Source organism: Periplaneta americana, chromosome 15, assembly GCF_040183065.1.
Source record: "Periplaneta americana isolate PAMFEO1 chromosome 15, P.americana_PAMFEO1_priV1, whole genome shotgun sequence".
Lineage (NCBI taxonomy): Eukaryota > Metazoa > Arthropoda > Insecta > Blattodea > Blattidae > Periplaneta > Periplaneta americana.
This window is the reverse complement of record NC_091131.1, coordinates 112,009,677-112,029,276: the sequence shown is the minus strand read 5'-3', so window position 1 is coordinate 112,029,276 and position 19,600 is coordinate 112,009,677. Positions and strand designations below refer to the sequence as shown.

Sequence of the window (19,600 nt, the reverse complement as noted above, 5' to 3'; positions counted from 1 at the left end):
CGTCGTAATGTCCAGATTTCTGCCCCGTACAATGCTACACTCCACACAAAGCATTTCATTAGTCTCTTCCTTAGTTCTTTCTCCAGAGGTCCGCAGAAGATGCTCCTTTTTCTATTAAAAGCTTCCTTTGCTATTGCTATTCTCCTTTTGACTTCTTGGCAACACCTCATGTTACTGCTTATAGTACACCTCAAGTATTTGAAGCTGTCCACTTGCTCTACTATCTCATTTAGAATGAGCAAGTTCACCTTCTTTACTTTTCTCCCTATGACCATGGTCTTCGTCTTGTTGGCATTTATCTTCATTCCATACTGCTCACAGCTGTCATTTAGCTCCAGTAGCATATCCCTTAGTATCATCTCCTCTTCTGCTAATAACGCCATATCATTAGCAAATCTTACACACTTTAGGCCTATTCTTCTTTCTCCTACTATTACTCCTCCAATGTTCCAAAAACAGTTCTTCACTAAATCCTCTAAGTAGATGTTGAATAGGGTAGGTGATAAAGGGCATCCTTGTCGTATTCCTCTCCCTATTTCACTTCCTGCTGACATTTCTTCTCCTATCCTGACTTTGACTCGTTGTTTCATATAAAGGTTATTGAACAGCCTCCTCTCTTTCCAATTCACGCCAATTTCCTTTAGGATCGCCATCAGTTTATTCCAATCCACCCTATCAAACGTCTTTTCTAAGTCCACAAATACTATATACACTTCTTTGTACTTGTTTTAGGCACCTTCATTTCAACTAGTAGGGCATAATATCATAAACTTTGCTAAACTGAAGTATGATGTACCTATTTAGGAGCAAGGAACCTATTTAGAGTGCCCGTAATGCGCGTTACTTGTGCTTGTGAGCAGGGTGTCTACTGAAGGACACGTGACGAAGTATACCCCGTGCATACTTATACTCATTTCAATGTTGTTGGACTAAGAAAACGGTATTTAGTCATAACTTAGGAAGATTGAAAGGAGGATGGGATTGATGATAGTGGCAAAGGTGGTCGTAATGATAGTGGTGGTGGTGATGATGATGATGACAATATCTTTGCTAGCACGTTACAACTTATACATTAAGCACTTTAATCGTAGGCTACAGAGAAAAATAATTTAAATGTAGATTATCACAAGCATAGTGGTATAGAGGTTTTATAGGGCAGAACATGGAACATTCCTAAGCACTTCAGCCCAAATAGTATTATGTACAACCATGATGGATTGAGTTGCATGCTATCCGGCTCCATCATCCATCACACTACGCATTCCTCTCCAGCCATCAAATCCGTATACCATAGCTCTGGTGGTGGTCTGCCGTACCTCACAGATCTACATGAATCGTCACATCTCTTTCAGGAAGCAAAAACCTGACATTCAGAAAATGTTTAAAATTCGGAGCTGAAAAATGAAGGCTTACCTTCGAACTTCTCGTAGATCTGGAAGTCCAGCTTCTCCGGCACGAACTTCGGCTTGGCCACGCGCTGCTCGATGGTGGCCTTGTCCAGCGTGAGGCTGGCCACCTTGCGCAGCACGTTGCTGTCCAGCGGCACATCGCTCACCGACGAGTGGCGTCTCAAGTCCCGGGCGTCGCCCTGCTGTTGCGACGCCGAGCCTGTGGGCAATGTACGAGGGGGGTTCATAAACTTATTTAAAAATTCTCGTCTTGTAGTACCTTAGAACGCCACTAGAGCGTTTAAAGTAGAATAGCTCAACCTGTACAGATAGGGATTCGATTGTGAAAATATTGCACTTGTGCAAGCAGATTTTTTTCAACGTCTGAGTTTACCATTATGGCTCAGAGACGAAGAAACACAGCAAACATTGGAAGCACGTAGAATCACCACCCCTGAAAAAGGTTAAGGCAGGAAAGATATTGCTGAGCATTTTTTGGGATTTCCATGGTGTGCTCCTGACAGATTACGCTCGTAAGAGCCAAAGAATTACCGGAAAATATTACAGAGACCTTCTAACGAGGTTACGGAAGTCTATCAAGGAAAAACGCCGCGAAAAGCTCACAAAGGGAGTGCGTTTGATTCAAGACTTAATGCACCAGCTCATTCTGCCCAACACAGTGACACATGCAGCTCGTTTGGAATATGAAATTCTGCCTCATCCTCCATACTTGCCCGACCTGGAATCTAGTGACTTCTTCCTCTTTCCTCGCATGGAGAGTCCACTGCGTGGCAGACATTTCCAGAACGATGACGAGGTGATTTCTCAGGTGGAACACTTCCTCAAGAGCCAAAATGAGGATTTCTACATCCAAGGTCTTCGCCAGCTCATCCATCGGTAGCAGAAGTGCGTCAATATGGATGGAGCATGAGTGTAGAGAAGGTCTAACCCCTCCACCGAAGCTCGCGGCCGCAGCTCAATTCTTTCGAGGTGATAATAAGAACTTTACCTACGCCCCTTGTACCAACGTGTCACTTCCATTCAATGGCAACTCAACATGACAATTTCTTATTCCTATTGGAGCCGTACTGGGTGGCCTCGTCGTTGGTCCATTGGATACGAAATTCACAGATTCAAACTCTGTCAACAGCAAACGACTTCTAAGGAATGATGAAAGCTATCCGAACAAAGAGATACCGGTACTGAAAAACTATTTCTTAAAATATAATATAATATTTTGCTACGAAAATTTTGTAAACAATCGAGGAAAGAAACAGTAACATTCAATAATCATTGTCAGGGTGAGGACCGTGGGTCAGCGGCTTTCATTTTAGTTCGGTAAAACTGTAGCCCGTCGTGACGACCTAATTTTGTTTTTTTTTTCTTAAAAAATGACCATATTTTTTATTTAGATATGAATATTGCTGAAAAGTGGTAGAAAACACAGTTTACATTTCTGCAACTTCGTGAAATATTACAAACTCCAAATTTAAAAAATGGCTAAAAAGGCATTTCTACGAAAAAAAAAACACAATGTGGAGTACAATTATACTTTTATTTGTATACTTACTACCAAAAAGCGTATATGCAAGGCATACCTAAAGCCTGAACAAACCAAATCTAAACTGTTACAGATCCTCAATACGAAAACTCACTAAACCGGAGGAGAAGATACCGCAGCTTTCGACAGTGCCGTTACGATGATAACCAAATGGAACCAAATACACAATGTCATTATGTCACCAACATTATTACATGGATGACGTTTGCCTGTGACGTCGTTACCAGAAGAAATTTTTGTTTTTTTCTCTCTCTGCCTTCTTTGTTCTGAACATTACTGAAAGTTACTGACACTGTTAGTGACAAGGTTAGGTGGGGTTTTATGAGTATTAGTCTAAATTAGACGCACTGGCAGAGATAAGGTTTATTAATATTTTGAAATAAGCTCTCGTTAGCATTATGGCGTTCTTCATTAATATTTTTAAATATATTGATGTTAGCATTACATACGTTTGTTTAGTTATAACAAAGAACATCGTGTTCGACTGTTTCACCGTTCACAGGCGTGCATTTGCGTAAATACTGAGAGCTGAAAGTTACGTGTGTTTGGTGAAGGGATAGCTAAGTAACATGAGGCCAAGGAATGTGAGAAGCTTAAAGTGGATTTGATGGCAGGCTAGATAAGTGACTTTTTTTAGTTGGTTATTTAAGGACGCTGTATTAATTAGTAGGTTACTTAGCATCGATAGGATTGGTGATAGCGACATGGTATTTGGAGAGGTGAGGCCGAGGATTCACCATGGATTACCTGACATGCATCTTACTATTGGAGAAAACCTCGGAAAAACTCAACTAGGTAATCAGCCCAAGCGGAAATCAAACCCACATCTGAGCGCAACTGCAAGCGCCTCAGCCGACCGAGCTAAGCCGGTGGCTGATAAGGCCGAGAAGTGTGACAAGGTTAGGTTAGGTTAGTTGAGGGGATTGTCAAGTGATAAAAGGCCGAGGAATGTGGCAAGGTTAAAGTGGGTTTGGTGAAGGGATAGATAACGTGACGAGAGACTGAGGACCGTATAATAATTTTAAGACAAAGACATAATTAGGTGAAATCTTAAGGATGCGTGGTTGCTATGTCAGTTTTTATTTTTAGTGCTAGGTGCTGGATATGTAGATGCTAGATGGATGAAATTTTGATAACGTTTGATGTCTTGCAAAATGTTCATTTTCTTTTCGTGAACTAAATCCTCGCTCGCATTTTCTTTTGTTTCACCATGGCCGAATGGGTTTATCGCTACGCTAGCGATGTTTCTAGTGGACCGTGGTTCTTATGATAGATTTTTTTCCTAAAATTGATAAGCAATATGATCAATTCAGTAAATAATTTTATGGCCGCTGAGTGTTATTTTTCTAAAAAGGCTAGATATTTTCTCTGGATCAAAAATAAAACTGGAATGCGATCATATTTACGTACTTAATTTGCTTCCGTCGATTTAAATGATATTCCCTGGACCACGTCATATTTCTCCTTCATTTCGCTGTGATAACCTGCTATAATATTTTACTTAATTCCTATACTGTTTTAGTGCAGCGGTGATCAAAACTCGAGCTGCAGTGATTACATGCGACAGACAGCCTATGAAGTAAGGAGACGGAGGAAAGGTACTTGGCATGGAAACTACAACAGTGGTTGTTCCTGTACTAACATCTTGATCAATCCCGCGGTTAAAAATCTCAAGCTTTGCTGTATCAGTAATGTCACTGCTGTCATCAAGTGTCAGTGAACAATATATACGATTTTTCTTGCTTCTTTTTTTAACCGTCCTCTTGAATATAATCAGGAATTTTCTAATTTCTTCTCTCGATACTTGGGCGAGAAATTCGTAGTTTTTCAAAATTAAAAAAACTTCTTATGGACAAGTTATTTAAGCTATTTTAATCATTACTCTTTTGAGAAATTCTGTTCTATAAAAGGCTTTAGAACACGAGATATTTCAAACCCCATTAGGTAGTTGACTTCTTTACATTTATCTCATCTTTCTCTTCCTGGCTATGATTTAACACATGTCAATTCCCGACGTTTAACAGTTCGTTGGCACATAATATTGAATCAGGTTTTCTACAATATTATTATTAAATGAATAACTAATAAATATTTACCCTCATTTAATGATTAAGAAGATTAAAATTGAGATAAAACCTAATAATTTCATCCTTCTAGGGAGAAGATCTAAAATATCAATATTCATGCACGTACAGAAGAATTATAGAAACACATACTTAGTGGTCAGTAATAATAATAATAATAATAATAATAATAATAATAATAATAATAATAATAATAATAATAATAATACATTATTCAGCGTGGTAATGTTTCTATGTATCAGTGGCGGCTCTACAATAAGAACTGCAGAGCTGCAGAACCGCCATTTATATGGACCTGAAAAAATTAAAAATATAAAACGTGCTTTTATGTAATCTAGTTCATTGCTACACTTATTTTTCCAATCCATTCTCCTTCGATTCGAGATTTTACTGTCTGTAGGAGCCTTGAACTGCTCGAGAATTTTAACTTTAGTGTACTTTTCGGATCTGTGATCGGCAGTTCCTGAAGCTCAACGTAGGGTAGTCGGCAGCAGAAAACTGGTTTTCTTCACCCTCCCATAAAGCTACATTAGAGCTGCAACCGAAGCAGCTCTCTCCGAATATACAAAAGAACCGCCAACACCCTCGTCTCTTTATGACCTGCGTTAGAACATACAGGCTTCTGGACTACTGTATATCATTACAGTTCCAGTGTGTTACAGTACTGTGGGTGGTGTGATGTGATTAATCAGTGTGTCTAAGGAAATATTTTATATTAAAAATGAATTAAATGAAAACCTAATCGACCAACTCTTTTCGAAGTTAAAAGAGAAATTGCATGTTAACTTAAGAAATTAGGACGTCCTACACAAAATTTAAATATTGAAATTTCTAGGAAAAGTTGAGGAAATTATGTAGCCTAGTAGTCATTTTAATACCGAAATGTGTAATGGAAACAATTGGTTTTTTGCTGCGCTCATGAAAACGCTTTCTCCCCCACCCGTCTATTCTGTTTAGAGAAAATACATGGACAAACACCGGAGTGAAGGATTTAGTTACTTTGACTTTAAAAACTAGTGCCCACGTGCATCAACGTCGGTTAGTGTAACCACTAGTTAAAATTGTCACCTAACCTCTGGTTAAGCATTTTTATGGTGGATCGACCTCGGTTACGACTTAAATAGAAGGTTAACCACAATAATCTCTAACCGTTCATATTCGAGCGGTTAAAGGAGATAACCAGTGATTAGTAGAGCAAGTAAAGCAAAATGGCGGCCAGAGCCACAGATGTTTATTTCGAAGACGATTACCATTGTACAATACTTGCATTACTTGGATAGGCCTAGAGCGTGAGTGTGAAGTTTCTTTAGTGGAAAGAGAGAATTCTTACGAGACAGAAAATTTCAGGAGGATGTCGTTTATCAAAATCTACAAATGGCTCACTTGAAATAACACAAAAACAATCATATTTCTTCTATTGATCGGCTGCTTATGTTACGATTCTATGTAACTTATTTTCTATATTTTAAGAGGGAATACTTGAATATCTCTTTCTCTATGTCACTGGCTGAACAAAGAGAAGTTATGGATGGATCTTAGGATAACGAACAGTAACCTGGTGTAAATGAGGTCCTGGATCGTACACGCATTCCTACTAATCTTCTACATCCTTTTCCTTTATGGATATTCCTTCTTTTTTTATATAATATATTTAAATATAATAAGTAAGTCTATCGATACTTTAACCTCTTATTGGAATATAATCATTTTTGCATTCAATTTTCTATTTTGTACGATTTTAACCTAACAGCACTGAAAAACAAAGAAATGCAACTCGCAAATATAACAGCGCCCAAAGGCAAACAAATGCAACGCGAAAATGTAGGACATGTTCATTTCGATGTAGAACGGAGTGAGCGCAGTCGTTTTTAGACGTTGACTATTATCTTTGCAGCGGTATGGATGCTTTCCTTTTGTCATTTTGTAGAAACAGTGTACCATCATAGACTTTACTCTGGTTAAATGAGGTGTCAGTTAACCATGTTTAAGTAATCGGTGATTATGAATGATGCACAGAAATTACATTTTAACCACCGTTACTGTTTAACCGTCGTTTCGTAATCTATGATTACTGCGTTTTTAACCGATGTTGATGCACTTCGCCATAGAAGAGCTTGTGGGCCACATCTCCACTACGTGACTAGTTGTACCAGGTGGGAGAGGTGTAGCGCACGGATGGTTGGAGTACAATTTCGGGTGCACAGTCATCTTCGAGAAGGGGCTGTAATTACACGCGTTATCCGATTTAGATGCAACAAACAGCATGCGTTTGCTAAATACACTATTTTTCATGCAGAACTGCCAATCTTTGGAACCGCGGGCCGCTACTGCTATGTATATACTCCTAATTGAACCGTTGAGCAAAGTAAACATATTACATTTTGTCCGACAGAACAACAAAGAAGTTCTCCTCCTCATTCTTCACGAAACCACCTCTTACTGCTTGTAGAGACAGAGTTTGTAGAGCGACATGATACCGCCAGTGCTTGCCTTCAGTACACAGCAATGTACAGGAAACTCCTCGTACCCGTTTGAATGTCTGTGATTACACGATGTAATCATGACACCCGCTTTGGTCACCGCTGTTTTAGTTCATTCAAAACATCGCCGATATACTCCGTAAACATTGCACTTGCTTAGTGTAGTCAATTATTTAAGTCGCGAATTTTACTACTAACATTTCGACTGTGTTTTGTTTCACATGGCTCGATACAGCCTAGTGGCCAGCGTAGTCGGCGCTGTCCTGGGGTTCGTTTTATCCAGTTCCCGAAAACTCGTTATCTACTATAGCTACACATCTACCAAGAAACGCACAAGGAAAGCATATCTAACCTATCACTGAGTGTTAACCTTACATAAATTCGCTTATTTCACAATTCTACAATTTTCACAAACACATTCGTTGGATAATACGCCATGTCTTAAAAGAAAAGTTATGGTTTTTCAATATTCAATAATTGTCCTTTTGAAAATCCCAAAAGCGTACACTGATAACCATGCACTTTGGATCCTGCATCTTCCAAGATTGTTAATCAAAACAAAACACTCAATGATACGATCTAACTTCGCATAATATACTCGTAATCAAATTAATCTTCCATATATACGAAAGCCAATTAGTCGGAAATCCGTACACTCACATATTACGGAAAAAAAAAAAAACATTGCCACAGTAACTTCACAATTTCAGAAGCATGCGGACCTCTACTACAAAACAGGTGAAATCACGAAAATCAAATAAAGACAGAAGAAACTTTTTACTGATTTACATTGACCACTTAATCATAAATAAGTCCATTCAAACAGACATTAATTTAAAAAATAAGATTTGTATATTTTATCGGCGTTGTCATAAGGAGTAATATAATTACAAAATATTATACAATAATAATAATAATAATAATAATAATAATAATAATAATAATAATAATAATTAGGGTGCGAATTAACGGGGGATGGGGGGATTTCCCCCCCTGTTGGAAAGTTATTCCCCTCTCATAAATTCATATTAACATCCTTGCCAGGGATACCTTCTGTCCCCCCTCACAAAATATAATTGCTTTAATACGAGTATACTTTATAAAGTACAGTATAAAGTAAGCAAATAAAATAATATTGATGTATTATCATCACCGGCAAACTGACAACAACCAATAACTTAGGAATTATACATCTTATCTTAAATCTGCTCATTGATATAATTATTACTATGATCAAGATGCAAGACAAGCAACTCAGTGCGACCAAGCGTTGAGCCGTATCGAATGAGGATAATAATAATTTTATGTATGGTATTCTCTATCTAGGATTTTATCCCCCCCTCATCAGAAATCTTAATTCTCACCCTGATGATGATGATGATAATAATAATAATAATAATAATAATAATAATATTAATCCGTTGTGCGACATCTCATAGAAGACCAAGATCGACCAACCAACTCCTAACCTCAGCAGAGGTTGATGGTATCAACTGGTTAGCATGATCCCCTCAGCCTTGTAGTTGATTTTCGAAATCGGATTTCGCTACCTGTCGTAGCTCCACAAATTCATTACGATGCTGGCCGAAATTTCACAGGAAAATTTCATTCCCCAGAAAGACCCGAACCAGCGAGCATTCCGTAACGCTAGTCCAGATATGACGCTACGGCGCGGAACGGAAGGATATATGTATTCAGAAATTTTACTAAATTATATATAGTTTCCCTTCTTGTGACAAGGATTAACAAAAATCAACACAAACTCTGTTTATATTATTAGGCTTATTTTTTTTAATGTTATTAAGTGGATAAAGAGAAATATTTGTTCAGAAAAAAATCGCAAATAAGCGTATTCATTAAAATTTATAATTATATGTTTGAGTTTTCTATAGCACGCAACACAGACTTCCAAGTTGCATTTTTCTAAGTTCTACAGTGCGGGAATCTGTGACAGGTTAGGTTAAGTTATGTCAAGTTAGTTTAAGCTTCCTGCGTCTTGCATATACGAATCTGCAACAGGTTAGGTTAGGTTACGTTAGGTTAACTTAGGCTTTTAATGTGCCTTGCATATACTAAATGAAGTGAAATGTGGGTTTCGCGTTCATTTTGAAATATTCTGTCGCTTTATTTCACGTGTTAAATAATCATTTTTCGGTTACCTACACCGATCAATTCTTTCCGATTTTTAGCCATTTTATTATATGTTTTCAAGTCAACTGACGTTCTATATGAATTCTTCACATTCAAAACTATCTTCCCTCTGAAAATTAAACCATTTTTCTCCGCAAATAATTACCCTAACATAATATTGTTATTAATTTTAAAATACTCCTCTTCAACATAAATCAGGCGAAAATACGTAAAATAGGATCTCTAATGTGTTTTGTCCTTTTGTAAACCATTTGCTTCACATTTGAGATACGGGGGCTCTCTATGCTCCGAATAAACTACCATAATATCATAAATACAGTACATATTTCTTTACCTCAACTAAGTAGTAAGACAGTAGAAATGGATAAAATTGTAATACAATTAAACAAAAACGCAACAAATAACATATTATTTTCTCTTACCGGATCAAAACCCTTACTATCAAATAAACTTTCATACTAGTTTGAACTTACCTACAGCCATAACGAAAGTACTGCAGGTCGCTATTAACAGAAAGTAAACAAAACACAATCAAATTCATTCAACTGTTTCTATTGCCAACCTTGAAACCATTTCACTCTCGGCGTTTCTTCGCATTCCAGTTGCTTTCAATATCGGTCAAGTACGAATGTCGTTTGGTTGGGTGACTCGCAGGTCAACGAAGCAAAACGATGACTGATAAGATATTCCTTAATTTGGTGAACGTACCTCTGAGATGATCGCGATGGCAACATCTGAATGCATTTCGGAGAATGTGTGTGATGTCGCTCCTGACACTTTTGATAGTCGTTTGAGAGTTGCCCATTCCTGTAGCTACATCCTAAAGACGACTGGATGAATATGGCGACACTTCTTGCAAAGCGTCGGGAGAAATTCCGGGGGAGTCAGGACGTGACAAGGAGAGAGCAGAACCGATGCCCTGAATTAGACATGTGCCTCGCTAATTATTTAGAATTATGAAAGTTTAGTAAGGTGATGCGAATTCCTCGAATTTACTCAAATGGATTAGCCTATTATATGAAAGTGAAAGAGCAGATAAGGTTCCCTTCCTATACAAGCCATTACGAGGTGAGCACCACTACCCCTTTTAGTATTTTTGTTTTCCCTTTTCCCCTCTCTTTTCATTAATCTTTCTCTTGTTTCTTTTTTTTTTTTCCTTTTTCCTATTTTAACTTCATTTCATTTATTGTATTCCATAGATCTTACATCAGCAATGAAACTTTAAGCTGTGGAACAAGTCAAAATTTTATAAGATTACAATTGCAATTTTCAGAATTTCAATTTCAATTTTTTACAATTTTTGGCGAGATGTAGTGAGATGAGGTGAGACCGAGGATTACCTGGCATTTGCCTTATGGTTGGGGAAAACCTCGGAAAAAACCCAATCATATAATCAGACCAAACGGGCATGAAGTGAAGTGAGGCCGAGGTCTCGCCATAGACCACCCGGCATCAGTCCCACGGCTGGGGAAAACCTCGGGAGAAACCAACCAATCGGACCATTATAATTAATCATAATTCTTCTTCCTCTTTGGCTTTTCCCCGTCAGGGGTTTACCGTTTTTAGTTTCCACAGCCTTCGGTTATTCCAGTCTCCTACTTGTAGTCCCTTCTCTTCCATTACTTGGTGTCTTGGTGAATATATTTTTCCCATAGTAAGGCGGGTCTACCTCTGCCCCTCTTTCCAGCCAGAGACTAATCAAATAATTTCTTTGACCATCCATATTTTGGCATTCTTTGGACGTGTCCATAACACTGTAGTGCTTGATTGTTTCAAGTTTTGGTAAATGAGTAAGTAACGCCCAGATTTCGTTTCTTACTTTATCTTCCCTTGTAAATTGTAGGCAATTTAAATTGGAAAAATCATATCAGAGAAATAACCCCCAATCTTAGCTCAGCATGCTACGCAATTAGGGCGTTACAATAATTTCTAGACAGCAGTATCTTAAAAACAATGTATTTTGCCTATTTTCATTCCATTATATCCTACGGAATAATATTTTGGGGAAATTCTGCAGATAGCAAAAATATATTCCTATCAAAAATAGCAATTAAAATAATAGTTGGAGCAATGGCTATAAAATCGTGTAGCTTATTAGAGATTCTGACCTTAACAAATCAGTAGCCTACATATACTCTTTAAAAAATTTTCTCTTATGCAATAAACAAAATTTTCCAACTAAATCAGCCATACATAGTATAAATACCCGCAAAAAGAATGATTTTCATATGCCATCGTCAAATTTATCATGCTATCAAAAGGGAGTAGGATAGCGATAAAAATTTTCAATAGTCTTCCTGAAGACATTAAAGAATCATAACCAAAACCCTACAGTCTACACTATTTAATGTAAAACTAAAAAAATACTTAATATCTGACACTTTTTATTCTGTAGATGAATTCTTGACATTTAACAGTACTGTGTAAATATTTTAAGACTATTAAATGATAAAACTTATTGCATTATATAATATGTTATTGTTATTAAGGTATTAATTCTGTACATATCCATATTTCCATTTTTATATGTTAAATGTGAGAATTTAACATGTTCTTTATTCTATGCTATAAAATAAATGTAAGAATATTATGGAACGAATAAATTCATCCATCCATCCATCAATCCATCTCTTTCTAGCTTACCGGATGGTAAAAGGTGAGGGGAAGCTATGTATAATCCGCAACGGGTGGAGGCGATTCGACAGCCGTAGAGAAGGCAACGCTTCTAGGGGATGATAGCCCCAAAAACATTGTTCTGGTCTTCCAGGTTGTGGGTTGGGGGGTTGGGACGTTGGGCCTGCACGCCATCACTCATAAATTCTTCAATGCATTAATAATTAATTAAGCAGCCTACATTAATTCTTTAATATATCACAAATTAACCAGAGGGGGGAACAGCATAAGATTTTTTCTTTCATTTTAATAGGTATCAACACTGTATCAACTACGTAATTATCTAATGTCGATCTGAAGATTTAACATGAGATTATTCGATATTCGCCTTACAGTTGGGGAAAACCGGGGGGAGGGACCAAATCAGGTAATCAGTCAAAACTGGATTCGAACCCAAGACCGAGCACGATCCCTCTCGCTATTTCTAGACAACGACGCTGGCCCAAATATAAATGAAAGTATAGTTAAATAAATATGGTAAAATAGAAAGAAGCTTCAGCTTATTAAGCACAAATTGGACAATTAGAATCGATATTGGTTCCGTGAACATGAAGCGGGATCGACGGCAATGCAAGCAGGGTCAATTATAATGAAGCAGTGTGGGAGCACGAGCTGTAACATCCTGCAAGCCCTCTGTTCCAGAACGATGCCTCCTCGTGCAACCTGCTCCAGAATATATTTCCTTTGTTTCCGAATCTGGCAACACACCGAGCTCAGGCGTGAGAACGGAAGGGGTAGGATAGCGAACGAAACTGAAACTTTCCACGCTACCGTCTTACCAGATTCTCTAACTTACGGATATTGACATCGTCATTGTTGTTGTTATTGTTGCTGGTGGAGTAGATACTTGTTTCCTTGTCAAGTGCGTCATTTCCTCGAGTACGTACACCTCACGAATCTAATTATTATGTATGTCGTCAATGGGCATTATTATTATTATTATTATTATTATTATTATTATTATTATTATTATTGTTATTATATTATTATTATTATCTTCTTCTTCTTTACAATTTTCTTTTCTATAATCATAATACAATAATAATAATTTATTTACTTTATGTATTATGAATATCACATCTCTTCCTTAACAATATCTTCTCCATCTTCTTGTAATTCTAGAATCTAGATTATTTTTCCATTAAATTCCACATTACAGTAAATGCCTGATATAACGTGATTGTCGGCGCGCATACTTCAACCCTGCGTTACAATTTATCCACTATATATCGCAGAGCTGGGCACCGGGAGCGAATCCAAACTCTAAACGGGAACACTTAATATTCATCCGTCACTGAATCAACGCTGCGCGGTGTTCGGCGGGGAAGATAGGGGATGAAGAGAAGTCATATGGCTCCCTGTGAGAGAGTAGAATCCGCTCTTGGTGCCCAGCTCTGATCTATCGGAAAGTGACCTGTGGAATGACAAACGATGTGAGGATGGGGACATACTTTTTACTACTTTTAATCGAAATCCGCGGCATGTAAGTCCACCTTATCCGCCTCGGTAGCTCAGTTGACACAGCGCTAACTTACGACGATCGCGGAGTTCAAATCCCGGCAGTGCCAGAACTGTGTTTGCGATGGACAAAGCCAAATTTGTAAGTGTTTTTCTCAAAATGCTTCTCTTCTACCCCTCTACATTTGACCAGTATTCTACGCAATTCCCCTTTTCATTATATTAGTTTCGAGAAAATAGGGCACCTGCTGTGTTTGTCTGGTGTCAGATCGGCACGTAGTTTTGTCTAAATATTAGTAGCTGGCTCACTGATCTGCAGAGAGGGATCAGAGCTTCGGATTAGGACTCAACATTCTCTTCCTGGATGGGCCTTGCCGACTCAGTCTTCTGAGGGACGACAAACCACCACCAGGAGTATGATATTCGAACTTGTTGACTGGAGAAGAAATGAGTGGAGGAACGAATGGTGAAGGCGGCTTAGACGAACAGCAAAATTGACACGCAACCCATTGTACAACGGATATAACTTACAGAAAATCTACTTGAGTTAGGCCCGGTTTTATAAATATGGTTAATTTCAAGATTATGTTAAACCTAAGTTAAACCTAACCATGATTTTAACTCAACGTGCCGTATTACAGAGTCTCGGTTAAGTTAAACCGCAGTGGAATAAGATTGGTATTACTGCTAGGAAAGAAAAAAAGATGATCGCAACTGTTTAATTATATTATTGATTTAAAATAGACGACGCTCGTGGAGAATCTTCATTAAGAAACATCTTTGTTCTTCGATATCAGAAAGAGTATCATAAAAAAACCTAAAGATGACCAATACCGCGGACTTCAGTATACTTGTCAGACTTAGCCTCAAATAGTTTCTTAACGCTGGCTACCAACGTTATACTCCTAAACACAATGCAACCAAACTAAACCTTGCGTGATCATCCGCGACGTAACTCCATACAGAATCAACTGAGTAATGAGTAATAATATTAGTGTGCGTATTTTATGTGTTGTCTAGAATATTTATGAAACAGAATTCAGTCAAACAATAAAATTATTTTTACGGGTCTAGTAAAATTAGGTAATATTATTAGTGTGTTTATAAATCAGGCCCCATAGCAAATCTTACCACACACAGTACAATGCGCAATAGGTTTATGGTAGATTTACGGACACCTCCGAAATCTTCCATCGTTTTCAGTATGTCTACTACCAGAGGAAAAATAGCGCAGCGTAACTAGTAACTGATGAGAGATTCAACAGAATGTTTTCAAAAATAAAAAATAAATCTTTTATCTTTTAAAATAATCTTTAAAACACATATTTTTGCACTTTCTCGTTTTTCTGTTGCATGTTGTATCCGAGTTTCAATTTTTCGAAACAAGGTTAGGACACACAGACACACAATTATGACACAAGACGAAATATTAATTCAACATTAGTAGAACCTAAATGTCTCACATCTGCTGGTCTAAAGCATAGCATAAATTTTGGCCCTCGGTTGTACAATGCTTTAACTAAATTACACCCAGAACTTCTAACATGTAACCCACTAACATATAACAAGAAAATTAGAAACGTGTTAATATCTTCAATTTGATTAAATAAATTTATAGCCTATGTGTATAAATTAATCAACCTATATTATATTTGTATTCTATAATTTTGAAATATATATTAGTCCTACTTTTCACGTGCGATATTATTCTTCTCTAGTGTTAATATTATATTATATAATTCCATTGCCGCTGTAATTATATTTTAGTTCCTATTTTATTTTACTTATTTATTTATATTATTATTTTTTATTTTAATATTATATCTGAACTGCGACCGAGCACGAGCGCTGCTCATTCGGTCTCAAATTTTGTTAATACTACCGTATCTTCTTTTTATATTGCTTGTATTATTTTATTTGTATTTCTCTTTGTTTGTTTTGTAATTATATTTCTTTATTCTGTATATTTGAAATAAATAAAAATAAAATAAAATAAAATTGACTGTAAGCCTAATTCGGAAGGTTAGGACTGTCTGCTTCGGAAGCCTTAATGTGTTTTAAAAAATATATTAATTTATGTATATTTGAAAGTGGTGCACTCTATTTCGAAAAATTCTTGGCAGCAGTGTAATATTAATCACTCATATATAGTCACTCATAAGTTCTTGGAAAACATCTGCAATATCCACGTGTATTGCGGGAACCGCCATCTTGCACTGTTGAGCCTTGAACTGCAGTTTAAACGTCAGAAAACTGGTTAAACTCAAGTTAACTCAAGATTAACTGGTAGTTAAGGTTTATAATACGAAGCAGTACGAAAAACTTCAGTTTAAACTGAACGTAAGGTTTAAACGGCGTTTGTAATACTGGTCCTTACAGTGCTTGAGGTGATTTCCTTGCACACGATAGATGCCAATTCCAGTCGATCCCTGCTTTATCGGGCTTTTACTGTACTTTCATTTTTTTTCTTCTCCAATTCATTATTATTTTTTTTCTCCTGTACATTATATGAATTCCTTATTAAAATAATTTATCTCATTTTCATATCAAAGCCTAATTAATTTTGTGGAAGGATAAACATCAGTTACGTCAAAGATCCAGTTTTGTAGCAAATGCTCTTGTCTTCATGGATGCGTACGTCTGAATGAATATTTTACCCGGTGCGCGGATCACACTCCGAAGGCACTGAGCATGGAGACACGCGAGGAGATACTCCAAGCTAAGCTACAATGTTTAATAACAGTATTTAACACAGGCACAGATTTACGGTAGCCGAACAAGGCATTTAATGGTTTGTGCAATAATTTGTACAAACACTTACACCCTACTACCTTGTAGACTCATTGCGACGCCAAGGTCCAGTGGGCATGCGGGTGAACGGACAAATATACACTACTATATATTACTGTATAATATAATAAGTGTAATTAATTAATTACAAACTGCCCCCCATTGAGGGACGTATGTAAACATAGATGATTAACTTAGAAAGCATATTGTAATATTCAGATAGTCAATGTTATGATATAATATAATATTGTTTATTCAGTCTACATGACATATCAAATATAAAAAGTTAATGAGACTTATCTATGTAAGCAATCATTGTGTTCTATACAAATATAAATTGAACAGCGAACGTTTTCGCCCTTCGGGCATCATCAGGCTTTACATGCAATATCTTATACATTTAGTCTCTAGTATGGAAATGATGAAATACAACCATTTAATAATAAAATAAACTATTTAAAAACTGGCTTGTGGTAATTGTATCTAAAATTAATGTACAGATATAAAATGTATACATAATACTGAGGTAAAAACTGTGGCTGCACTGCTGTATTATGTTAAAATTATAACTGTGAACATGATAAAACGTTTATTCTTCATTTAAACTTCATAATTGTTAATTAGATGTTTTCTGCTAATCTTGTCTCAATGGTTCAAACTTGGTATAGTGAAATCAATCTGAAATATATTAGATATTATGTAGAGAAATTTCAATATGCCGTAATATTAAATCTATTAAAAGTTGTCAAAAATACTCACATTTAAAGTCGTGTATACTGCACAAGTTATCTGTTGACATTCCATTGAGACGATTTAAGAATAAACAATATTATATTATATTATATCATAGATGATTAAATTTAAAAAAGTACCTAAGAAAAGGGCATGAAAAATTACAATTGCTATTAATGTGGCACCATGTGATTAATAAGGATTTGACAGAATTTTTTAATACTGTTATCACAATGTCACCCAAGCAATCCTTATAGCGGCAACGTTCATTGCTTCTCCCGTGACATAATTCTCGGTAAAAAAGCAGGCACGGTTAGAGTTTTGCTGATTATTATTATTATTAATATTATTATTATTATTATTATTATTATTATTATTATTATTATCGAGTTTCAATTCAATTATGTCTGAACACATGTTCTCCTCCAGCATCCTAACCGTTATTGCATATTGCATCTCATTACTGAAACATTTTATTTTCTTTTCTTGCTTCAAGTGGTGCCCATTCTAAAATTTCCCTAGGCTAGTTATCCTCATTCCTCCTCTTGGTGTGTCCGACGCACCTACGCGTCTTCATTTCCATTCTTTCAATAATAAGATCGTGTTTTTCGAATTTGATACTCTTCTGATGATCGTATTTTTTATTTTCTCTAATCTTGATATTCTACAGCTTCTCCTTAAACAATCAAACTCTGTAGCAAGTAACTTGCTCCTAATTCTACAATTAGCATCCCACACCTCAGATACATTCATTCATTCATAGTATTTAGCAACTATTTATATTTTATATTTAGCAACTATTTATAATTTCATAAATATCAATTCCCTCTGTTTTCGTTTCCAATCATAACCACGTCTCTAGAAAGTGCATGTTGTTTGTTTCTCAATGACAAGGGCGCTCTTTTCCCCAGTACAAGGCAGTTTTTCGCGATAATCATCAGTCATTTGTGATGGACAACTTGAGGATGAATCTCATCGTGTACTGTAATTCTTCAGCAATTGGCGGGACAGCATAATTTATACTAGTGAGTACGGCATATTGTTTATATTCACATAAAATAATTGAAACATAATTAAATATTTTTCCTATTTTGTCACATATTTTCCCGAATTTTAGCAGCTAAAACTCCGAGTCCTAGTGATAACTTCAGTTTCCAGAGTCCCAAGCCCTTAAATGCTACATCAGCATCAGAGACCCGTATACTACCCACAGGTTTCAACAAAGCCTGTATCTGACTAGTGCAGGTGATAGATGAAGTGAGGGTAAGTGGAGAGTCTTAAGCCTCGTTACACTTTTCAAGTAACTTGAATTCAAGTTGCAGTTCAGACATATTCAAGTTATTTTGTTTTGAAGTAGGATAAAATGGTGTCGATGGAAGCTGTGCAATTAGAAATTTCTGTAGTAGCAAGCTTCCGCCAGGGAAATGATAAATATATTGAAGAAATGGAAGACGCGTTGTTCAGTATGGGTTAGGAATTAGATTAGTAAGAGAAATACACGACCATTCACAATTACAAATAGAATAAGTGAAAACTTCAAGCAGATTTAATAATTGTTATCGAAAATGTAATAAAATATAGGCAAGTCTGATTTACCATAATTACAGCTGTTACAGTTCCAAAAAAATTTAAGCCACATTGAACTATTCTAGTTTCGGCCGATAAATGTCACCCCTACAAGCAACACTCTTCTTAATCCCTCCGATCTTCCTCACTTCTTCTCTATCTACAGTTTAATGGTTTTTAATTGTCTTTCATATCTCATCTGTGTACACGTTAAAATCTCTGCTGTTCAATTTTTCAATGAACTCTTCCTTCCTTGGCAGCTTCCTTTGCATTTGGCACAAAACTTTGCAGTTTCTATAATCCACAGGCCTTCGTGTGTTTTATACAACTTCAGAAACTCAAAAATATTTGGTCATTATTTAATTCACTACTGTTTCGTATTATTTTTACGTTCTCGGTAGAACAGAAAAACAATCAGTTGTTAATGTAACGCTCTTAAAACAGCTGTTAATTTAAATTCCCGCGCTTTTCTCGTTGAATTCAAGTTATCAAGTAACGTTCACACTCTTCAAGTTGTTTTAAGCGTCCTTTCAAGTCAAGTAAAAAGTACAAAGGGATCAAACTTTACTTGAAACTTGAATTCAAGCCGTTACTTGACTTCAAGTCAACTTTAAACATAGTTCACACTTTTCAAGTTCGTCGAATCAAGGGACTTAAATTAAAATTACTTGAAAAGTGAGAACGATGCTTTAGTGCAATGAGAGAGGGAAACGGAAC

At 36.5% G+C, this 19,600-nt stretch overlaps 1 protein-coding gene across 6 annotated transcripts in view; it reads right to left on the bottom strand.

The window, feature by feature from the left end:
- ed (echinoid) overlaps positions 1-19,600 on the bottom strand; it is a 927,271-nt gene that overhangs the window by 154,985 nt on the left and 752,686 nt on the right. For all 6 annotated transcript variants that reach the window (XM_069847996.1, XM_069847999.1, XM_069848000.1 and 3 more), the window contains exon 3: positions 1,414-1,608. In XM_069847996.1, coding sequence (XP_069704097.1) covers positions 1,414-1,608 — 195 coding nt within the window. The remainder of the gene's footprint in view (positions 1-1,413; positions 1,609-19,600) is intronic.